At 47.2% G+C, this 24220-nt stretch overlaps 1 protein-coding gene across 3 annotated transcripts in view; it reads right to left on the bottom strand.

Annotated features, from left to right (window-relative positions):
* The window catches only part of TMEM63A (transmembrane protein 63A), a 778572-nt gene that overhangs the window by 446286 nt on the left and 308066 nt on the right, over nucleotides 1-24220 (bottom strand). For all 3 annotated transcript variants that reach the window (XM_069608694.1, XM_069608696.1, XM_069608695.1), the window contains exons 5-6: nucleotides 11649-11686; nucleotides 9535-9677 (exon numbers count right to left, since the gene is read on the bottom strand). In XM_069608694.1, the coding sequence (XP_069464795.1) occupies nucleotides 9535-9677; nucleotides 11649-11686 (181 nt within the window). The remainder of the gene's footprint in view (nucleotides 1-9534; nucleotides 9678-11648; nucleotides 11687-24220) is intronic.

The following is a 24220-nucleotide window of genomic DNA, read 5'->3' as shown; positions in this document are numbered from 1 at the left end:
TAAAATACTACTTTTGCTCCCCCATATATGCCATACAGTACGCTGGCCAGTGTTCTCTCCCTTGTCCTGTAGGACCACCGACACCTGAATTTCTTCCAGCAGAAAGCCGATCATGTAACGCACCAGGAAGAGAAGCGCTGATGAGCAAAACAGCAACAAAATGTTGCATGGGTGACACCAGCACGCCAGACACTCCATTTCACATGGATATGAACTCTGAAATTGATTGTAATGGTAGCAGGCGGACATTGCTGAAAGGCGGAGGACCAATGTATGAAAAGGGGGCAGGGCTCAATACCAGTTTTATGTTCTCTGATGCTTGTAACCCAGGGAAAGCAAGTCAGCAATTGGTCCAGGGGACCAGCTGATGCGGAGGACCAATGGAAGGGAAAGTGGTAGGATGGAAGCTGGCAGCAAGGACTAGGCAATGTGGGTTGTTTGGGCGAGGTTAAGGGAGGAAAAGGCAGACTAAGGGACAAGGTGGTGGAAGGGTGGTGCAGAGCAAAGATGAGGAGTGCAGAATGTGTGTGCAAAGAGAGGTAATAATTGGTAAGTGAAAGTGGTACTTTGGGAGGAGCGTGAGTGTAAGGTGAGTGAGAATGACTGGGAGAGTGAAAGGAGAGTGGCTGGGAGAAGGTGTGGGTGTAGTGGAGAGTAATGGGAGTAGTGGAGAAGGGGTGGAGTGGGGAATAATGTGGTGGAGTGGAAACAAAAGAACACAAAGTAGAACAGAGTAGGAGTAGACCTAGAAGTGCAACATCGGAGGGACAGAAGGAGGAGGAGAGAGAGAGAGAGGGAGAAAAAGAGTGGGGAAAGAAGGAGAAAGGGAAACTAATAATCGATCAAGGCAAGGGGTATAAGAGCATACAAGGAAGAAGGCTCGGCTGAGACCTGTGTGATTGAAAGGCACCAATCCATGTTACCATTTTTATTGTGGGCACCCTGGTTAGGTTACACCTAGAAGACCTTAGAGGGAGTAAATTGTATAAGGCAATTGCTTTTAGGCTGTCACCTGTAGCCAGCCAGCTCTTAGATAACGGGGTTACCGACTTCTAGTGACCATCTTGGATTTCAGGGAGGCTTGGGCTAGGGAGCAGAGTGGGTGAGAGATCGAGCGAGGGAGAGAAAGAGAGAGAGAGGGGGAGAGGAGGGAGACAGAGAGTTAGAAAGAGAGAGAGAGAGAGAGAGAGATAGAGACAGACTTTAGTTACCCCCTTCACAAGCATTTTAATAAAAACTCTTGAACAATATTCAAGAGTTGGTGTGTACTTGAGGCTGTGACAACCACTACAAATTCTACCATGAAACTCGGTATAAACACTCACTCCATATCACTACAGATCCTACAATCCAACCATAACATTCACTTTAAACGTTAGGCAGGTTACCCCAATAACAGAGTTCAAGTGAGTGTTAACAGATTGGTATAGAGGTGCAAGGAGAAATGGTCAAGATAGGTTGAGATGTATGCATAGGCCCCTCATTTGAGAGCTTTCGAAAGAGAAGGGAGAAGAGACATGAACTGAAATTAGATGGAAGGGAGGGGCCAAGAGACGAAATAAAAGCTAAGGACTCCAATCAAATCTGTCTAATTTATATAAACTAAAGGAAATTAGTTGGGAACCAAATAAAATAAAGTTAAGGTTACTGCCCATAAAAAGGTACAACCTATAAACGTTGGGAATTACAACTTCAGGGTTTAACCTATCATTTAACAGTAAACAGATTAAAAATAATACATGGTTCGAACCTTAACTCACCCCCACAACTGATTAAAAAAGTAACATCAACACATATGAATATATTTATAACTTACACTAACAACAAACCAATATTAATAACATATATGCATTCTAAAACACACATTACCATTTACATATTTAGTAATAATATGCACCTTGAAGGAAATGACCTCAAAACATAGTGTGGAGGCATCATGAAACAAAACACAGAAAACAGATTCAGAATTCAAAATAAAATACTTTAACATAAATGTCAGGATGGAAAAAGGCCTAACTTGCCCTATGCTAAGGTGGGATTTCCCTACCTAAATGAAACTAAGGAAAGTGTGAGTCAAAGAGTTCAACTTAAGAATCTTTCTGTGTCGAAACCTGTACTGGCCCTTACAATTAAATATGTACAATGTGTGAGGATGTCAGTAACTAAAAACAAAACAGTGTTCAACACAAAGTTCTGAGCTTCTTCCAGCTCGCAGCTTCCTTTCAGCTCCCTTCCTCAAGTGTAAAACAGATCCACAAAAAGTCTCAAAATGACCTTCTTGGGATCAAGGCGATACAGTTTTAAACGTTCCTCTGGGTTTCCTTCTCCAAGTTCCAAACACAGTTCAAACACAAGAGAACATTGAGACTCTGCCCTAAAGTCTGCAAATGTCTCACAACTCAAAAGGTTTCCTTTCCCAAGGATTTAGTTTCATTTTCAAACCAAAATGTCCTTGTCCTCCAAGTTTTAATTTCCAGAGTTCAGTTAATTCTGCTTTCAATTGTATATTCCTGTGGTTTGCCATCTTTAAACAATTTGGTATCCCATACTCCTCCCTTTCACTCAATTTAAAAGTTCCACTTTAAATCAGGTGTCAGTATCTTTTGTTTCGCTTATTCTTTAAAGTTACATGTATTTCAGAACTGAGCATACAGTGGCTTTACTTGAATTTGAGGTTCCGTTGCCCTTTTGGACATGTAATAACTATGTTTGGAAAAGCTTTTTTATTTAGTTTGGTATTCAATAACAATGGGTTTTGCTTGTGACTCATTTTCAATTTAGTCTGTTGTTCAATATTCGTTCGATTCTCTTTAAATAAATTGCCCAGCATTCGGAGACCTTCGAAAATGTGTTTCTTTCCACATGCGACCACTCCGTTAAAATTTATTCTTGGTAGTTTAGCAATCAGCAATAATTAACACCGTACACTTTCGAAACTGTGCTCTTCTGCGACACGTGACCACTCCGATACAAAGTATTTATTATCAAGAGATTTTAAACACTTGCGCACCAGGTTTCGCATTTGTCAGAAAACTCACTGGTTGCTCAAATAGTTCTTCCAGCAGTGCAAACCGCACTGCCTTCAATTTTGATGTCAGGGTTCCAGCTCCTGTCCCTCAGGGACTCCTGTGTTGTCTTCTCAACACTAGGGAACGAGCACCTCGGACATAAAGGAAAGGCAGAGCCTTCCCACACGGCTCCCTTCATCACGTTCAGTCCGTTTCCTGGAGCCCGAGCTCCCACGCCACGCGTCCACAGACTGCCTTTCTCTGCAGCCTCCAGAGTCTCGTCATCCTGCTCAGATGAGGTTCCCTGCTGCTTGCACCGGCCTCCTTGCTGCTTCTCCTGTCGCTCTCTTCCCTGCTGGGCTAGTCTGTTTTTATGCACCTGGAGCCCCTTGACCGGCTGCAGGCGTGAAGGTCCAATTAGCCCTGCCTGACAACAATCAAAAGAACATGCCTGACCCTCACAGCTTTTAGCAGGCGTCTTCCTCATCCCAGTACCAGAGTGGTGAAAGAGTGTAGTGTTCATTGCTCTTAGTTGCGTCTTCTTCGTCCTAGTAGTAAAGTGGTGAGAGTGTGTGGTGTTCATTACTCCCAGTCTCCTTTTCCTTGTCTCAGTAAAGTCAAGTGTCACATGTGGGGAAATAAGGGGAGCAGACTTACAATAACCCATAAAGGTTGGGGAAAAGGTTAGGTTGATCATCAATGGGGAAAAAGGGGATGCCATGTCTCGCCTGGTTGCACCTCACTCCCAATCCCCAAGGACTCTCCACCAAGGTGATCCATCCTCGCTTCTCCACCCCCAGGGTCGGGATCCAAGAGCGATGGCCTTTCCTTGGCCACCAGAGAAGAGAATCCAGGGGGTTAAGGAGTTGGGAAACCCTCATGTTTCTCAAAATAGACTGAGGAGTCCTGTGCAATGAATGATCCTAAAATCCAGGTAACTTTGTATGTACAACTGAAACCAAGAGGGTTCCAAGAATGTTAAAACATTTTGCACTATATCAGTAACGCAGTCTAATAAATTGGCTATTGTCGAAAAAACAAGACTGAGTCACTGTGTTCAGCTGGAATGCTTCTTTCGACTGAACTGACCAAGGATGTCCCTCAAGATGACTTCAAATCTGTCATGGTTCACTACGACGAGAGTAATAGGTTTATGTTTTTCTGGTGGATTTGAAAGAAGGTGCCAGCCACCAGTGTAGGGTGTTGATGCTAAATGGTCAAACCCAGATTGCATCAATTACCGAGGTTGTCTGCTACCAATCAGAATCAACACTGGAACCAATGCTGCCAGTTCTGAAGCCCTAGAAAACCCAGAAACATTTCTGTGAGGACCACTCTAATTTTAGCAAGAACTATGCAATCCATAACACCCACCACTACAAGCTTTTTTCATTGGAAGCTTATTCTCCAAGCAGAAACTCTGGAGTCTGACCTTCGATTTCATGTGGACTTTGGAACGGAGAACACCAACTAGACTTAATGTTGTGGCTGTTGTCGAGGTGCGGGTGAAGTCTTCAATGGCCAGTCCTGCTGGATTTGGCTCATGGAGTGCTGACATTCCAGAGCATATTTGTCTCTTTAGGGGGGTCAACATAACAAAGAGATTATTCCACCAGCGCGTAATAACTCCGATCTTGGCAATCAGATGTTCCTGGGTACCTAAGTGTTGCCATCCTGGAGCTGCAGGAGTAGCAGATGCTTGTGCTGTTTCTATAATCTCTAGCTCTGTATCAAAATACCCACGCCTAAAATACTGTTAATACTGACAAGGCTGCACCCCTGACTGGTTTGACAGTGGTTGAACGAGGAATGTGACATTTCTGGAGTTGTTCCCAATAATTATGGCACTGAGATGGGTTGCGAGGAAACAACGTGGTATTTTGGTCTGATAGCATGTCTGTGGTATTGGCGATCAACAACCAGAGGGCGATGTGTCCGATGGTCCTGCGGCTATTGAAACATTTGGTGTTGCTGTGTTTATGAGAAAATATGCAATTTCAGGCTAAGTATATTCCAGGTGTGTTGAATAATGCGGTTGACGCTCTAACTCGTTTTAAGAGTTAGGAATTGCGGCGCTGCCTGCCTAATGCAGAGGACAAGATGACCCCATTTCCCGAGACACTCTAGAGGCTTGGTGCCCTGTCCTGGCTACTCTGATTGCGGGTTCTGTGAGCTGGAAAACTAAAGCCTCTTATGAAAAATCATTTGGAGAATTCAGGGCATTTTGCGGGGAGCAGCAGCTAAGGGATTTATTCCACTGACAGTCTCTGATAAGGTTTCTGGATCACTTACACAGTCAGAGGGTGTCCGGGGGGGACCGCGCAGGAGAAGGTGGTGGCAGTGTGCTTCTTCTCGGGGTCACATGGGGTGGTTTGCTGTCAAAACGATATGGACAGGATGGCAAAAGGTGGAAGTGGTTCAGAAGGACCCTAGGCGGCTACTTGACGGCCAGAAGTTGGGGGTTTTGGAGCTTGCACTGGGAAAATTCTGCAGGGATAAATATGAAGCCACTGTTCAGGGAAGTGTTTGTCACAGCCTTTTTGGGGGCATTCAGAATTGGGGAGCAAGTTGGATCATCCACAAAGGATAGTGAGGGGGGTCTCTCCTTTGCGGATGTGTCTATAGTGGGTGGGGTCACCATACACTTATGGGTGAGGTTATCCAAGATGGACCAGGAATGGAAGGGGGCCAGGGTATCATTGATGAGGCAACTCAACAAATTGATATGCCCTGTACGGGTTTTAGAAGAGTACATCGCTCTAGGGGTTAGGGGTGATGTTGAGGGGACTGCTTTTTCTATATCAGGATGGGTCAGGGGTATCACGGTTCCAGTTTAGGAAGGTATTTGAAAAGTTACTGGTGGATGCTTGGTTGAGGGCTTAGGGTTTGTCCCTCATTCATTCAGGATTGGGGCAGTGACCACGGCAGCTGGGCGGAGCTGGGAGTGTAGCACCTCATGAGGATTGGGATATGGATGTTGAGCACATCCAGGGGTTACAGACGGCCCCACCTGGCTTGTCAACAAGTCTCTACGCGGCATACAGGCGCAAATCAGCATTAGACTATTTGGGTATGGTCTAGCAATGGACTAATGCGTTTTCTCTCTTCTGTTTGGACACCTAGAGGATGCCGCCGGCGAGAATGTTGTGGGTGATCGGTCGTTCATTCATCAGGCAGATGGAAAGAAGGGCGAGAGAGCATCCTGCGTTACTGAAGGGCCGAGTTATCGTCATTCACTGGATCGGCATAGGGGGCATGTGGATCGGGCAGGTCTGTGAAATTGTGTCCAAACAAAGCATTGATCGCAAGCTACCTGACCCGGACCTAGTCATTCTCCACATCAGGGGGCAATGCTTTGGTGTCCTTGGGTAGGAGCGAGGTGAGAGAATCGCTGATATCCCTCTTTTCGCGGATAGGAAGATTCTGCCCGTAGGTGCTGATCTCTGGTCCCAGATCATCCCCAGGACAAGCAGGGGCTTGCCAGGTCCAGCATGTCCCCTGAACATTACTGCAAGCAAACTGCACAATGAACTGGATTGGTTGGCATCTTGACTTGGTCGCTTCCGAATCGTGGCTAACGGGCTAGTAAGGGGCTCGGAAAACTTCCATTATGACGGGGTGCACCCGTCTGTACAGGATACTGAACTGTTGCTCAGGAACTTTTTGGCATTTATAAGCACAGCATGGATTGGGGGGAGTGCCCTAGACTGTGTGGTCCAGGTCCCAGTGGCAGGTGGGTGTCGGGGGGGACCATATGGGCACCGAATTGCCCCTTCCAGGGACCCTGAGGCCGGTAAGGTACAGTGGCAAGGTCAGGGCTGCCTCTCACTAAGAGGGCCGGTGGGGGTGCCACAGGGAGTAGCCCGAGGGTAGGCGGTATCTGGAGGCAGACGGTGCAAAGCGGGGTGCCTCCTGGTATCGCCCTCAAATAGGGAATGGTGGGGAGGCCTGCCAGGGGCAGAGGCCCCACCACTGTGCACCACCTAGGGGCCGGAAGTTATGATCCTGCTGTCGCAATGTAAAGAACCTGTTCTTCAGGAATTATTTTGAATGCTTTTTTTCTTTGGTGTAAATTGTGATGTTTCTTGTTTAGGGTCACATTTATGAGAATGGATATGTTACTTGCAGTGAAAAATAAATGTGGCTAGTTTATCCATGATATGGTGTATGTTGTTTCTTCTTCCCTTGGCACTGCCCCGCTGCAGAGCCCATAGATTGGCAACTTATACACAAAAGCACAGAAGGCATTAAGGAGTGTGCATTAACATGGAGTCTCAAATTCAAATTAATAAAAACCGTTTGGATTTGAATGCATCCACAGTGATGTTCAATGAAATAAAAGAAAGACTGGCATGTGTGACCCATTGCAGGATGACGTCACTGCTTCCATGGGGGAAGCCCCTTCCTATGAGGCCAGAGAGGTGAGGCTGCTACCCGATAGTCCCCCTGGCGGTGGTACTCAGCAGGTGAATCTCATGGGGAGGGAAATACCATATGGGATGACGGACGACACCTTGGGAGAAACGTGGTATCATTCCCTTATACCACAACCTCCCTCATGCTGGTACCCTGCACAGGACGTAACCTGATTCACTTTCATGTATTGGGCTGCCCACGTCAAAGAATTGAAAGATTAGGAGTACAAAAGTAGATGCACTGAATCTGCTGCGGGTGTTTATGCAAAAACGGACCCTCTGCCCCAAGTGTCCCGAGTAAGAGTTAATTCAAGTACACAGCCATACTGTGCAGAGAAACCACAATGGTCAGGCAGATTTTTAATCTGCAAAGAACAGCCGACACGTGTTTCGACATCACTGTCTTTTTCTAGGCTCCAACGAAATCTGTGAATCACACCCATGGTCGGAGAGTTAATCAAAAGCTGCAAAACTCTCTAATTAGTCCAGCGGTCTGGTAAACAAGAATATAGAATTAGCTACAATGAGCACCCGCTCGGATTTAGTGCATCTTACATGTATGCCAGCAGAATAGACAATGTCACTTCCCCAAGAAACACTGAGACGAGAAAGAACATTGAATACAGGGAGGACTACAGTACTGGGACAAAGAAGAAGTGCGGAGTAATGTGGAATAATCCACTGAACCACTACAAACGCATTAGTCAATTTGTGTCAAGCAAATTGGAACAGAACATAAAAAGGGAAGAAGGCCTTGCTGAGAGGAGAATCCCTCTCAGGTGGAAGTGGGGGATTCAAATCCTGGCAGCAATAGAGGCGACGTTACGCTGATGGAAACAGAAGTGGGGCGCGTACCTGCTGGTAGAGGTGTTCCCGAAACATCCGTAGCAGAGAGAAGCAGAAGCCTGAGCCCCCAGGCAGACGGGAAGTCTAGAGCACGTGGAGAAACCGAGACGTGCAGTTCAGAGGCCGGGAGTCAGCACAGACCCGCTGCAGTGCCTGGAAGCCACGGAGGGAAGCCGAGAAGGCCTGCAGCACCCGCACACAACCAAAAACTACCAGTAAGCTCTCCAGAAAGGTCGGGTAAACCGGGCCGGCTAAAGGAAGGGAGAATCACAAAGGCGCGGCTGGGACAAACACCTACAAACCTAATCAAAGCCTCCAAAAGTAATCTTCATAGTCACCGGACCTGGCAGGATAGTGTACCAGGCTGGCTGTGACCAACAAAGTAGCTGTAAAGCGAGAAAATCACAATTAAAAGTGCAGAAAAGGCAAAAGCCTGGGACTCACCCACATATGAAGGGAGAGCCAAAGCACTCTTCATAATCGCAGTACGTGGCAGGACATTTGCCAGGTTGGCTGTGAAACCAAGGAGAAGACAAGAGGAATTTTCATAGTCACAAAATCTGGGAGCAACAGGAGCCAGGTTGACTGTGAAATATACTGGAAGAAAGCAAGGGGAAGGGAAGCAAAGCCCCCTGTTATGGTTCTGTGGATATTTCCGGAACACTGAAAGAAGAAAGACCCTCATTGGATATTCGGAGGGTGAGACAACCTGGGGGAGTAAGTTTGTCCTTTCTTTTTATTTGAAGGACAATTTTGGAACTTGGTTTTGTAAGGTGGAAAAGAGCATTGAGACTAAAGAAGATCCCCTTTTCACTTTTGTTTGAGTTTTTAGAGTGAGGGCTGGAAATAGGATTTTTGACACAACAGTGGAATTATTTCTTTGGTCTATCCCGACAGACTTGTTAGAGCACTCTTCCGAATCTTGGAAACCCATCTTGGTATTAGGGACAGGAAGGTATTTCCCCAACCCTCGTTTATTTGATTAAAGGCTTTGATAGCAAAAACGTCACCAGTGTGTCAGTCTCCTCCTTACACATGTTCATGTAGCTCCGATTTTGGTATCAGGCATTAATAACATTAGTAACAGGTTACACAAAAACAAAATGATAACAAATCTGCTATTGCATTCATAACACACTTCTGAAAACTCCAACAGCAATGCAAATACTGGGGGTGGTGTTGTTCCCAATGAAGAAAGTGTGTGCTTGCTCTTCCGGAAAAGTCCAGCATGGAGGAACATCACTTTCTAGGAATGCACTGCTTACCGAGCAGGTTGCCATTGAGATTGACGGGAAGGATGACGCCCACGGAAAGGAGGGAGACGATGATCATGAGGCAGATCAGGTGCCTCTGGAAGGAGAGGTAGTGGATGGCGTCCTCGCCGCAGCGCTCCAGCATCTGCTTCTCGCTGCAGTGTAGAAAGGAAAAGGGACCCGTGAAAAGGCCTGGACATGTACCCCTGCCCATGGGAACGGGGGCATGGGCTCAAGCTGTCATTCATTTGCACATTCAAGGATCGGAATGGGAAAGGGGCACGACATTTGATGCCTGTGATATCTATAACAGGAAGTGTCATCACCGCCAATGGCATCACAGGAAGTGACATCAAAGTGACTAAAAAAACAAAATCATGAAATGAATGAAATAGAATGAAAAACAAAAGACATAATAATTAGTTACAGCATTGGTTGATATGTGCATGCAACCATATTAAATGCCAGGTAATGTAACATCTCCTAAATGGTAAAAAGCCTCATGTCATGCATTATTCTCAAAAAGGTATTCAATTAAAAAAATAAAAGCACAGAAGATGCACTTATTTTACTTGTGCAATATCAAGAAATGTTTATGTCACTTTGTCCAGAAAGGTGACCTATGTATTCATAGGAGTTAGGAGCAGGCTCCCAGCACTAATGGACACCGCTGGCTGCGAGCACCCATGGAGTCCCTGGGAGCGCATTTCACAGTGGCCCAACATGGTCCCCTCATTTAAGGGCCTGTTCTTGTGTAAGAAGAAGACAGCATGTTATCACTGCCTCAGGTGTGAAAATGGTGGAACAGCAGCAGTTTGGACAGGGACGTCATTTCACCAAAATGCCTGGGGTAGCGGAAGTGGCATCACAAGACCCTTGACCTCTGATGACATTACAGGAAGTGATGTAATTTGGCCCACCCCAAAGTGATATCACAAGAAGCGATGGAACAAGACCTTTCACCCCTTAACAAAACAGGAAGTGGCATCACATAGCATTGTACCTAAACACACTACAAAAAATATGGTTACGATATCACTATAATGTGATCTGCATTTCATACAAGAATGGATCGCCATATGTATCGTTAAGATCAGTGTGTATAGGCCCATATTAGCAAATTACTGTGAATGCAAGCAGACGTCCATCACCAAATGATAATGATGTGCTATTATATAGCACTTGCGCTTAAGCGCTTTAGATGGAACAAATATACATACAATATCACCCAACCTGTGTTGGTACTCATTTATCGACCTCAGATGGGTGAAATGCTGAGGTGAGGTGTTTAAGAACAGACTAAATCAGTGACTCACTCCCTGAAGTGTGCCTGAAATAAAACTTTAACGAGTCTAGCAATTATTGTATAGAATTTTAGAAAGGCAAATAATTCGGTATTCCCATTCTTTTTTATTTAGGGTCACTGCTGAATGTGTTAGACTTGTGGAACTCCTATTCTTTTTTTTTATGTTTTGTTTTTTTAAGAGGCCTGAACATGAAAGCCAGCCACTCGAGAAGCAAAGATCCCATTGGCTCTGGCCACAGCCGAGGACCTTGCATTAAAAAAAACGTTTTGTTGGCGTAGCAAGGGAGACCACAGGGGTAAAAGGAAACCTCAGGGGTCACAGTTGCGACCCCTGTCGACCCCAAAATTACATCCCTGAGTTTAGACTGCTGCTGTAGCACTCAGAGCAAAAGGTGTGAGAGGGTCACAAATGGCCCTACCTTGCACTGCACATCCCCCAGAGTCTTTCGCAAAGAAGGGTAATGATTTTGTTTTATATGCATTTTAAAGCACATCCTGTGTATGAGTTCAGAAACGCCCCTGCTACCCTCTGCTTTGCACAACTGCACCTCCAGATGTCCTTTGTGAATGGGGAACAACGTTTTGGCCCAAGAGAAGGAAGTGTGCAGAAGGTATTCTAGCCAGGCACATAGTAATACATATATATATTGTTTTTATCTATGAGACAAACCAAATTAAGCACAAGTGTGCAGGAACATTCCTGTAACGGTGACTGCAACCTGCGTGGCCTTTAGCCAGCCAAAGTTAAAGATTAGGATGAGGAAACCAGCCCCAGGCAGAACGACTTTCAGGGGCGGCACGGTGGGTGAGCGGTACTTACGGCATGTGGAAGACCGACACCAGCCACGAACAAAACCCCTGCAAGCAACAAAAAAGAAATGTCATCATTTTTTAAATTATTCTTTTATTTGTGCCACTGGTAATACAACCTTTGCAAATAAAAACCATTCAGCAAAAACAAAAATTATTACAAAATTTACATAAAATGACACAACCAATCAATCACCTTATAAAAGACTGCAACAATTAAAACGAATGTTTCATTAATGCATAACAATCTATCAATAAAAGAGCATTAAAACCATTCAAAATAATACAGCTCTCGCCATCAATTTAAGAAATGTTGGGACCTTATACAGGGGTGATTTTAGAATGCAGGATGAAAGGAGTTTACAAATGAGATAATCTTCCCCCAAATCCATCCCAAATGTGAAATGCGGCTGACGTGACCACAAGCGTTTCAGCGCCGTACGGGGTACTCCAGAATCGGTCTGAGATGTGATCTAGGAATGGGGCGTAGCCCTTTTTATAGAACTCTACCAATAGGCCACAGTTGGTAAGTATGTGTCTAGCCGGTTCCACCTCCTTACTGCAGATTCTACAGATCTGCTCCTCTCTCGGTATACCGGTGCATGCTCCTGTGTCGCTAAATACAGGGAGAAGGTCAGAACGAAGGTATACAATGAAGCAACTCAATGGAGGGATCAGATACTTTCGTGGAGTATCATTAAAGCCACCCTGGTGCGTTTAACTTTCACACTTAGGCTTAACCATCAATTTAGTCAAAGAATCATAATCCACTCTTTTTTTTTGTCAAACCGGAAAGGCGGAACTCAATGCAGGTAGATGGTATACAAGAAACGACGATTGCACGAAAATGTTGGACCACAGTGTGGTCAAGTACAGAGAACCAAGAGCTGCGGGACCGTCTCTCCTGATGTTCCACGACAGCCCTCAGCAGCTGCTTATCGGTTTCATCTGATAATTTGATGTTAGCCCACACAATCTCCAAGCGGGCAATTTCCAGTGGGCCATTAGTGATGTGACACCAAGTTCTAATCTAATGGCTTCAACCGGCGTAGCAGAGGGTACACCAAGTAACGATTGTAAAATGTTGCCCTCCAGGGGCTGGAGCCAATTCATTGGATTTTCCGGGAAAGCCTCTAGGGCATATATTATAACTGGTACCAGTGCAATCTCGTAGGCTCGTACCATCGCCTCGATTGAGCCTCCACCCAGCCTATTAATGACTTTTCTCAGGAACAGCCATTTCTTCCAAGCTTTGGATTTAATGCTGTCCGAGAGAGGCTTACAGGAGCGATCGTTAGATAACAACATGCCAAGCTACTTGTATGAAGTCACCTGCTCACCTACAGAGTCGCCTACGCGCCAAGCAAAGTTCTTATCCTTCGTTGCCTGCTTGCCAAAAATAAGAATCTTGGTCTAAGCTATATTGATAATCAAACCATTATCTGTCGCAAATTGGTGAAGCCTATTCATGGTATGCTGGAGGCCAATTGGGGTTCCAGAGATCAGGACCATATCGCCTGCATAAGTAAGGCAAGAGGCAACCCGGCTTCAACCACTGTTAGTGGAGAAGGATTACGAGACACCCCTTAGGGAAAGGCGGATTCGTATTGTTGTGTCAGAAACAGCTTCCTAAGGAAGTACAAGAGTGAGTCAACTTCCTCCAGAGTCTGCTCCGACTAACTGAATCAAAAGCGCATGTATAGTCAACAAATGTCATAATGGTCCAAGCATGCGTGCTTCGACGCTTGTACGCAAAGCATAGCCCATTTTATCACATTTTACGGCTTCCGGCGGAACATACGTTAGAAACGCGTGCACGCCGCTGTCTCCTGGGGAAACCAGGGCCTGGCAGCAGGTAGCCCACAATTGTCGAATGCAATCCACACCAGTGTGGGCGCTGAGGACGCGTTTAATGCAGTGCACCGCGGGAAGCTCTAATTAGGGACGAGCTGCAAGCAAAATGCTATTTCCGGGGGAGTGTAGAAGGAGGGGGGGAGGGCTGCGAGGGAAATACACAGCATCTTCACAGGGGATGTTTGATCTCATGCAGGGCACACGGCGTGACTAACACATGTATTGCTCTCAGCCCTTTAGTGCCCGCTTCACCCGGTGCCCCGCAATACACACTTTCCTGCCCAGATCTGGGGTCTCTGTGGATTGCACTTCTAATGGACCCGCGTGTGGTACAGTTGGGATTTAAAGAGCCAGCTGCGGTAACCCACGCCCGTTACCCCCGACCCCGGAGAGGGTTAATTCTTTGGTCTCACATAAGTGGGCAGCACGCATCATAGGTGACATGGCGCCATTAAGAACAAGGCACCCACTGATACTAGTCGGAATACATCGGAATCAGGCTAGTGAACCCAATCTGTTCAATTGAAAACTACAACTCCCAGAATGCATTCAATGCAAAAGTGGAATCCGGGGGCAAGGGGTGGCGATTACCTTCGGGGCGGACAATGTATGATTCACTCCTATGCTAGAGTTTATTAATGTAAACTACTGAGAACTTCTGTCGCGAAACTTCTGCCACGGTACTGACCTGTGTGACGTAGGTGAGCTAATTTGCTGGGACAACTCATTTTCCCGACAAATGTCATTGCTCAGCCCAAAGTCAGCCGCGTAGTCCTAAACTCCCTCTGAATGATGAACTGGTAAAGAAGAGGACAGAAGCACTGTAATACTTCACTAATTGGATGATTTCTGCTTCCATTATTCAGCAAAATAAATTATTTGCACAATTAAGCATACACATTAAAAACATTAAAGGCATACATGGTGAAGGGCATGGCGCTGCTTCATTCAAAATACAGTCGGATACACATGGTGGCTGCAACGGTAAAACATGGTGCATTTAAAAAAAAAAGTGTTTTTAAAAATAATAACCAATGAGTTGGTATCACCTGGAATATTGACCTCCGAAGGGCACATAGCCATCAATGCAATGGGTAAATAGATGGGTCATGTACTCCAGGTGCCACCTTGTATGTACCTCATGAGGTAAGTATTCTTTGCCACCCTAACTCACAATTAGGTGGTATTTTAAAAGAAGTGTCTTTTAAAGTAGCACATGTTTTTACCGATGCCACAATACCCGCAAAGAGGACACTTAATCGCGCATCTCTTGTCCATGGGCCTCGGGTGTGGGGGGGGTAACCGGCCAGAAAGATGATCTTGCATAAGCTGATCGATCACTAATGGGCTGAGCAAGGGGGCAGGCCTAGGTGAAGAGTAAACACACCCGACACCTACTTCTTTTCGATGCCAAACCGGCCACATTTTATCATCTCAAAACAAATCGTAAATGCACTCCCAAAAATGTTACGTTACATATAATAATTATATCCGTATCAGTAATTTCCACACAATTCACAACATTTTTCTGCTGACAAGTGGTCCAGAGCGGACCATGGCTCTCCACCCCAACGGGGCGATGCATGATGGTGAGGCCCTGTCCTCTCCCCACCATGTCCTTCACGGGAGGTGTTACCGGGAGGCAGCGCCCGTTTCTTTCTAGCCCGGGTGCCCCCGGTCCTGCCACTCTCTTCCCCCGCAGGGATCCCCCTGTCGCCGTGCCCCATTCCGGCTCCGGAGTCCCCCAGAAAGGGATCTCAGTGTCCCCATGGTCCTCCCCCACCTGCCACAGCGGTGCAGACCCACCGGTCCATACCCCCCCCTCCCAACACCTGGAAAAGTTCTTAGCCAGGCCACAAAGTTCCACCACAAAAGTTCAGTTCTGTGCTCAGACAGATGTACCCCGTCCTGGTGAGAAGTTCCTGGGCCCCCAATAGGCTATTCCTGATGATGTGCAGGCCGCCGGCGTAGCCGGGCTAGTTAATTGTTCAATTTTCGTGCCGACATGGTCAATGGGCACCCCAGGACAGTCTGGGAATGATCTGCGACCACGCAAGCAATGGCCCTGGGTATACCCGACCAAACCAAGCAAACAGCAAAGTCAAATGTTTGATGAGCGCCTTTCTGCCCAACCTCATCAAGTCGTTTCCCCCAATATGCAAAATCATCAACCCAGGGCTTGGCAGCCCCCTCCTCATATGCCCTTTCACCAATGAAGGCACTTGACACCCTTGCAATCCTCCACGAAAAATCCAGCGTATGTCCATGTCCAGCACATCTGACAGCAACCCAGGTTTTTCCCACACCCTCTTCTCCATTCTCCGAATGAATGAGTGCCCAACGACCCACACCACTGGCTTCACCAACTCTCACTTGTTTTATTATATATACACGCATATGTGCCCTGATCACCCTCCTCTTCGCCGCTTAACACAGGAGGTGTGGTCGGATGTATCCCTTGTAAGCGTGCGATTTCCACCGCCCCAATGCCTTTAATTGTTCTTCCCCATACCCGTAACCTGCGGCTGTGGTGGCCGCCCCTATTTGAAAAGAATACGGCGCAAACCCCATCCCCTGAAGCCCAGCCGCCTTCAAAGCTCTCTCATAAATTTTTCTGAACTGGTACCTGGAAAAGCACGACCCGTCATTGTGCAGGAACAAGGGGCCCGCCTGGTCCCCCTGTACCCTGGGTACTCCCGCAGCCCCCATATCAGGCAGATGTTTACCATAGTACGAGCCGTCAAAATCACCCTGGCCCCTTTACCCTCCTGGTCCGTTTTTGACTTCCTCAACCAAATGTGTGCCAGGGCCTGCCCTTCAAAGGATACAACCTCCCTGGACCTGGATAAACCTCCTAGGAAATCGGTCGTAGATCCACCCACCAGATCCCCAATCCGGAACGCCCCAAATAATGCTGTTACAAAAACTGCTCTGAACAGCCCCCTTTACCAGCCATCCCTACATATTGCCCCCAGTGTCTGTGCCATTGCTGCTATTTTGTTTGGATCTAGAGGCCTTCTAATATCCACCCCTGGTGCCGCCGCCTTTTTCCAACCGGCTAATGTCTTGCTAATCGCAAAATCGGTGGAAGGCAAGGACCTTCTTGTACCCCAGCAAAGAAACCTATGGCCGCTATCTTAGTTCTGGCCATCGCCATTGTGCCCCCCCCACCCCCCAGCGTGCAAGGTACCCAGAAAATCTCTTGCGGCCTGCTTGTGAAAAATGTCTACGAGACCCTGTCCACCCACCAAATTCCCTGAATTCTACAAATGCTTTCCCATAGGCCCTCCTAGTCTTCCCTGATATCGATACATTTATCAGAGATGCTAGCTCTGGGCACCCAGCTCCCAAAGTGCCTCTGGGAAATTTGTCATCGCTAGTTCCGCCTCAGGCAATCATCGCTTGAACTCCTGCATTTTAAAACGGGACAAAGCATCAGCCGTAGTATTGAGGATACCTAGAACATGTTTCGCCCGAAACCGAATAGTTGCCTTTAGACATAGTAACACCAATCTTTTAAGCAACCTCAATACCATTGGGCATGCTGCCCTCTGGCTGCTGATGGAGCAGACCACTGACATACTGTCTGACCAAAACACCACATTGTTGCCCCCCCAGCTCCCCTCCCCCGATCGTCATTGCCACTGTAATGGGGAAAAGTTCCAAGAACGTTATGTTTTTGCACAGTCCCTCTTTCTGCCAACTGTCTGGCCAACGCTGGCCGCACCACTTGTTGCCCAAGATTGCCCTAACACCCACACTCCCGCTGCATCTGTATGAAGGCCTAACGGGCCGTTGCATTCCACTTTTTCCGGCCATACCTGCACCCGGTTAAACTCCCTCAGAAATGTTTACCAAATTAATAGATCCTGTTTCTGTTCCCTGGTCAGCCTGGTATGGTGATACGGTTTTGTCAGCTCCGACACCGCCCCAACTATGGACCGGGATAAGTGCTTGTCCATACGAATGATTCTGAAAGCGAAATTCAGCTTCTCTACCAAACTCTGCAGTTGGACAAGGGTCACCTTTTTGGCCTTCAGGCAGGAAGCTACTGAACCCCTGAAGTCCTGCACTTTATACCTGGGGAGGCGGTATTCCCCTGCCTTGCTGTCAATCTCAATGCCCAGAAAACACAAATAGGTGGTGGGGCCCTTTGTCTTTTGCCCTGCCAAGGGCATCCCCATTTTTTCTGCCACCTCCTGAAAGGTACCGGCGCACTCGTCCGTACCCCTTTCACCCATGAACAGCGAATCATCTAAGTAATGCAGTACCTTTGCTCCACTACATTCTTTTTTTACCACCCACTCCAAAAAAGTGCTAAATCTCTCGAAGTAAGCACATGAAATAGAGAACCCCATTGATAAGCACCTGTTGTAGTATAATTCCCCTCCTACTTGAAACCCCAGCAAGTGGTAGTCCTCCGGGTGCACCAGCATCAACCAGAAGGCGGCCTCAATGTCTGCCTTGGCCAGCAATGCCCCTTTACCCATTTGTTGCAACCGTGACACTGCTGAATCAAAAGATCTATATTTCACAGAGCATAAGTCATCGTCTTCAATGGCATCATTGACGCACCCTTTGGGAAAGATAAGTTATGTATCAGCCTATACTTCCATGGCTCCTTCTTTGGGACAATCCCCAGCGGGGAAGATACCAACCCCTGCAGGGGCAGTACTGTAAATGGACCTGCAAATCTCCTCAACTTGACCTCCTAAGCCACTTTGTCCATCAGTATTGATGGTTGCGAGCCTGCTAATCTCTGGTTCTTTGGCACCGGGGGAAGGGGTTAGGGGTGGAACCCTTCCACCGGTATCCGAAAGCCCTGTGTAAACCCCCTCACCAACCGTCCCGCATCATCCACCCGGGATACCTCTGCTCTCTGCTGTGCTTAATGCATTTTGCCTCCCAATGTCCTGACATCCCGCAGAATGAACAGACGTGCTTACATTTGCAGACTGGCCTAGCACACAAGGATTTGTTGTATGCCCAGCAGTCCCCCTTTTTGCCCCCGCTTCCCCCCATTGTTTCCGAAAGGGCTACGTCGGTCGCCTTGGCGTGAAAACCCTTTACTGCTGGCTGGGTGCGCTGCCGTGCAGCCTGCCCATAAGTCCAGTGCCCTGTAGCCCCAATCAAGCGTGGCATTTCCTGCCTTAGCACTCCTAAATCTCCTATCGTACACCAACCATGCGCCAAATATACAGTCATGATACATTGTCAAAATTAGGTGATTGTATGACCACAACTTCTGACTGCGTTCTGGGCACTTTCCAACAGTATGGCGGCACATATCGAAAAACCGGTCACCCAATTGGCCAATGATCTCTCCACAAAGAATTTCTTGTCCTTCACATCACCCTTTGACTCCTTGCTCTCCTATACCCCTGTGTAGTCCAAGAGTGCGAATATGTCAATGTATTTCTTCTTCCATATTTTCTCCTTGGTTTCCAGAGGCACGAGCCAGGTCAGTAAACCCGAGCCATTTTCCTGGCTTGGGGTGGAGGCTTGCCCTGCCTGCCTGCCCCCCCAACCGCGTGGACCTACCACTGGTGCTTTTTCCCCTCCTGCCATATTTACCACACTCCCAATATTTGCAAATGCTCACCTGTACCCATATTTGAGCTCCTTGTTGCTCCTGTGAGGACACCCGTCCCTCCAGATGTCAACAATGGGGCTATGTTACACCTCCCCCCGTGACCAGCTCTGCCTGAGCACTCGCCCCCCCGCCTTTGTTGCTGCCCTTGAACCAGTTGGACAACCCCAGCCGGTCCCCCCAAGCTCTGCGGTTTGGGCCTTCCCTGCCAGCCCCCCAAACTCCACCTGGAACTCCCATACCCACCGCTTGTGCACCCGAGTATGTGGAGCCCCATCCAAAGCCCCACCACAGCCAGTTATTCAACCCCAGGAGCCCACCTGTCTTGGACCCCACTGGCCCTAAGGTGTCCCTGCCACCCCTATGTTACCGTGAGGCCCTGCCACCCTATGTCACCTTGGCCCCCTGTATTCGTTGTCGAGCTACTTGCCCCTACCCCGGTGCGGTGCCTGTCTGGCCCACAACACCTTCAACCATTCCATTCCTAGCGCTCACTGCCGCATTCCCAGCCACATTCCCAGACCCTGCCAGCTGAATGTGAGCAGACGCCACTGCTGTTGTCCCTGTTACAGGGGCTGCAGCCTTCTTACCCCCCCCCCTTCTCTTTTTTGCTGGAGGGAAAGCCTCCCTGGGAGCCACATTCTTCCTGAGTGGCCTAGCGGGCGGGGGTTCCACGGGCAGCCTCCCTGCTGATTCGGTTTCATTGCAGAATCGACCCTACACTGCGGGGACCGGCTCCAGACCATTTTCAACTAGGGGATACAACCTTGCCTGAAGTAGCTGCTCTTATCTAGCAAGGGTAATGGGGCACCATCATCTACTCCTGGGGTCTTCCCAGCTCAACTTCATCTGTTATCCCCAAGCTGGGATTGTTTTCTGCTGGGCTACCACCCTACTTCGTCCACTGTGACGAATCTGAGAAGGATGTCCTTCCTTCCCTGGGGGGTATGGGGTGACCTTGTCCCATGGGGCCAAGGCAGTGCACCCACCCACAGCGCAATACACCCCCTGGGGTGGTGCACTGGGGGAGGATCGCATGGGAGAGGAACCCCCTTATGGGACTAGGGACGATCATCTTCAGGAAATGCAGTATAATTCTGCTAAAAGTCCTTCAACCCCTTTTCATGAGTTAAATCCCTCTCCCATCTGCCTGATGGGACTGATAGGTTTTATTGTAAAAACCAATCCAAAACGTTCATGCATGCAGAGTAAAGAGCTAACCAATATTGACGTTGACTTGTTACTTCTAAAGCCATGCACTGAGATGAGGAAGAGGACTGCGAGGCTGCAGATCACGCGGCTAAACTGAAGTGAGCAGTCTAGTTCGTCAACAAATTGGATTGGTGCAGAACTCACTTTCCCAACACAGGAGTTCAAATGTTCTACAGCCAAGAGCTAGAGGAGAATCCCTCCGGGTAGCCTTAACCAGAGAAGCAACGCCGTCAGCTGGAGAGCAGTGCAGAGAGACGCAAGGGCGACACGAAGATAAAATGCCGTTGCCGGCGAAGGAGCGAGAGAAGGAACGTAGCCCGGCGGATGGCTTCTCTGAAGCTTACTTACCAAAGAGACGCAAGAGCATCTTGCTGTGTCCACAGCAACACTGATGCAAGAGCAGAACACAAGACTAACGGGGAACACTGCAGATGAACAACCAAATGGAAAAAAAGTCAGAAGGCTACCAGAGCCTCGACATGAGATTCAGCCAACTAGAAGACACGAACCGAAAAACAAAAGGTATGCAGGCTGGTGGGTATTGAGAATAGGTCCGGAGGGGCCGGGGAAAATGCAGAAAGGACCGGATGAAGGTCAGAACGTATTATGGACTAATACATTAAACGAAATACAGAGAAGCAACGGGATAAATAGCCCAATCATTAATAAATGCATGACAAGTGAATACAGGACCAGTGAAACCCTAGCTTGGCAGGAGAGTGAACTAGGCCATTTCAGGCAACAGTTGCGAGTCTGGAACCGGCACCCATATAAAGCAGAAAATATAAGGGAGTCAGAGAGTCCGTGTAAAAGCAAGATTGAAAGTAAGGAACACTATGTTTGGCAGGAGAGTAAAACAAACAAACCAAAGTTTGCAATGCTAGTCTGGGACCTGCAACTAAAAGAGAAAGCAAGGATAAAAGGGTCTGGGACCCTAAGCAGAATTAATAAAGGCTAGAATCCTATATCTGAAACACAGACAATATATGAGATAACTGGGTCTTGGCAGGAGAGTATACCAAGACCGTTCAAGTATTGTGAGCCTAGGACTCACACCCAAATAAAAGTTTGGAACCAAAGGGGTCTAGAAAGCTGTGACTGAGGAACGGGTTGTACTTCTGGAGAATCCTGTGTGTTTTTGTATTCGAAGAGGCTGGAAAGACATTTGAGCTCTAGTGAAAAGGAGCAACTTCCTAAAGTTGGAACATCATTTTCTTGAATATTGTTTTGAATCTTTTGGAAGACTGACTGGCTGAGAACATTTTTTGTTGCATTGATGAATACGGTTTTCATCAGAGTGAGATCACCCTTGTACTATTTTGTTCGTTTTTAGTGTGAGGGACAGAGATAGATTTTGGGGATGTGACTGAGACAGACTTTATACTTTTGTACATCCTGACTGTTTTCACATCGAGGCAGGGAAACCACTCTTAGATTTAGGGATAGAGGCCTTTTTTCCAACCTTTCGTGATTAATAAAAGTTTATAGCCAAAAACATGCCCGGCCCCCCCCGTTTCCGAGTCTTACTACTAGTATCGCACACCACCTTTTCACTGGAATCTGCCTTTCCGGGTTCCTTGGACCTCCATAAGTCTACCTCACTGGTATTTTCACTGCTATCTTGAGGGGCTCCATCATTGGAAGGTTCTTTGTTTTTCCTTTTGGTCATCCATTTTAGATCGAGGGTTCAAGGCCCTAGGAACTGTATCCCTGTAAACTGTAGATAATAAGAAGCCTGTACCTATCCCATTTGAATCCCGAAAACGAACAATCCGAGTACCCCTGGCTGGGCGCTTATTCAAGATACTCACTCTCAGGGGTCCCTCTATTCCCAGGTCGAGACTCTTTGGAAGAGAGTCACTACCACATTTTCCCAGTAAATAACACTGAGGGCCTTCTGGCTTCACTGCATCCTTTCCTGGGGCTCTGGCTTCTCGACCCTTTGGATCTCTTGATTTGGGTCTCCTCTCGTCCTGCGAGGGGTTGTTTGTCATTGAATCCACACCTTTGGGGTATAACAGGGACTTACCTTCACTTTCCTCACAAAAGCAGATGGCCGACTGTCTTTGTGCCTTTGACTTCTATAGAACATTCAACTCCCCCTGGAACTCTTCTAAAGTGACATTGGGATGGCTTCTAGAGTACAGGCACCTGGATGTTCACTGCTCACTCTAGCCCATTCAAAGCGCAGCCCTTCTCATTCTCGATCCCTGCTCATATAATATTCACACAGCTCCATTCACTACTCGGCAGTTTGCCAAAGTCACTGCTCACTATTCACTGATCAGCCTGACTCATTCATTGCAGAGCCGACCTATATTAATTGCTCAACCGGTCTAATTCACTACCTACTGCTGCATACATTGGCCAACCTGCTGCATTTAATGGCCACGCTGCCTCATTCACTTCTCACCTGACATTCTTTCCTACTCACCCAGCATCATTCACAGCTACCTGCTGCAATGAAAGCAGAGCATGCCACATCCACTGTGCATTGGCACATTCACTGGGATGTCTACCCCTTCACTGGCCACCCTACCACATTCACAGCTCAACCAGCACCAATCACTCTTCAATATCTAATTCACTGGCCAGCCTACCACACTCCTCACTGGCAACCATGAATCGCTCACTAGAAAGTCTGCCCCACTCACTGACCGCCCTGCGGCAGTTACTGGTCAACAGATGACCATTACTGGTCAGCATCCCATAATTACTTGTCACGTTGTCTCACTCAGATTTCTATTTTTACACACTTGCCATTTGTACAAAGGACTGCCATGATACAAAAATATAAAATGTATACACCAAAAGTTCGTAACAATAAAAACACATGACTCCTAAAATATCCTCTGTTGGAGCTGTTTAGTCTTGAATGGTCACACTGGACACTATCCAAACTGGAATTACCCTGGCCCCAAGTACCTTTCTCTCGGTTCAAGAAAAGATAGTTCCAGTTCTGTTTTGCTTAATCGAGATTTAGATTTTAGCTTGCAGACTCTTGTAGGCTTGCTGCTAATCATTCAATAAGTACTGTGATGCTCCTAAGAGCCCTTTTTGCCGGAGTGCCACTCATTACCTTCTTTAGCCCTGGTCACTGCTACGAGCATTCAGGACAGAGTATGTAGATATGTTACAATGATTATTCTCCCCCCCCCCCCGCCCCTGATCCCCAAGAAAAATCAGATTGTTGGTCCCTTCTACGTTTGATGTTGGATGGCTCGGCGTTATTGCTTCTAGCTCCCGTGCGAAAAGATCTTTGTCCGTGGAACGTCAGTGTCCTCGCGCACGATTGGTGGAATTGGTCTGTTGCACACATCTCCTTCCAAAGAATAACGCAATGTCTACAGAACCTCTTCCTGATTTCTAATCCCCTTTTCTCTTACTTTTCAATAAAATGTTTTGGGTATTTTGCTTGTGTTTGTACAATTATTGCATTCTCTTCTGTATCATCACAACCTATGATATTACTCTGCCCTAAATACACAAAGCAGTCAAGATAGAGGGTGGAAAGCTCTTGAATTAAAGGGAAATGGGCGATTAAACATTTTAATATTAAAACACTGAAGTAATCCACCAGTTGTACATTGTAGAGCAATAACAGACTTGTAAACAAACATTTTCAATAGCGCTGAGAATGAGCTCTTCAGTTGGCTCCTGTTGGCTGTTGTCCACTGCCTCACATGGCGCCACGGCTCTCGTTACAAAGTATCAATAGATTCACCTGATCAGTGCCAGAAACTTTACATAACAACGAGAGACAATGGCTGCTCTTACAACACATGAATAGTGGACTGGATTATAGGAACAAAATTGAAACACTGAAGCCAGGGGAGTTGCTAGGTCTGGAAAAGACCCGGGGCTAAGCTGATGTCGGAACTGTTGGGACTGGGGGCTAGCTAGTCTTTTGGCTGTAGCTCCTGAGA

This window comes from Ambystoma mexicanum, chromosome 4q (genome assembly GCF_040938575.1).
Source record: "Ambystoma mexicanum isolate Mex_15411 chromosome 4q, UKY_AmexF1_1, whole genome shotgun sequence".
Lineage (NCBI taxonomy): Eukaryota > Metazoa > Chordata > Amphibia > Caudata > Ambystomatidae > Ambystoma > Ambystoma mexicanum.
Note: the sequence above shows the minus strand (reverse complement) of the source record. Positions and strands in the feature narration are given on the sequence as shown.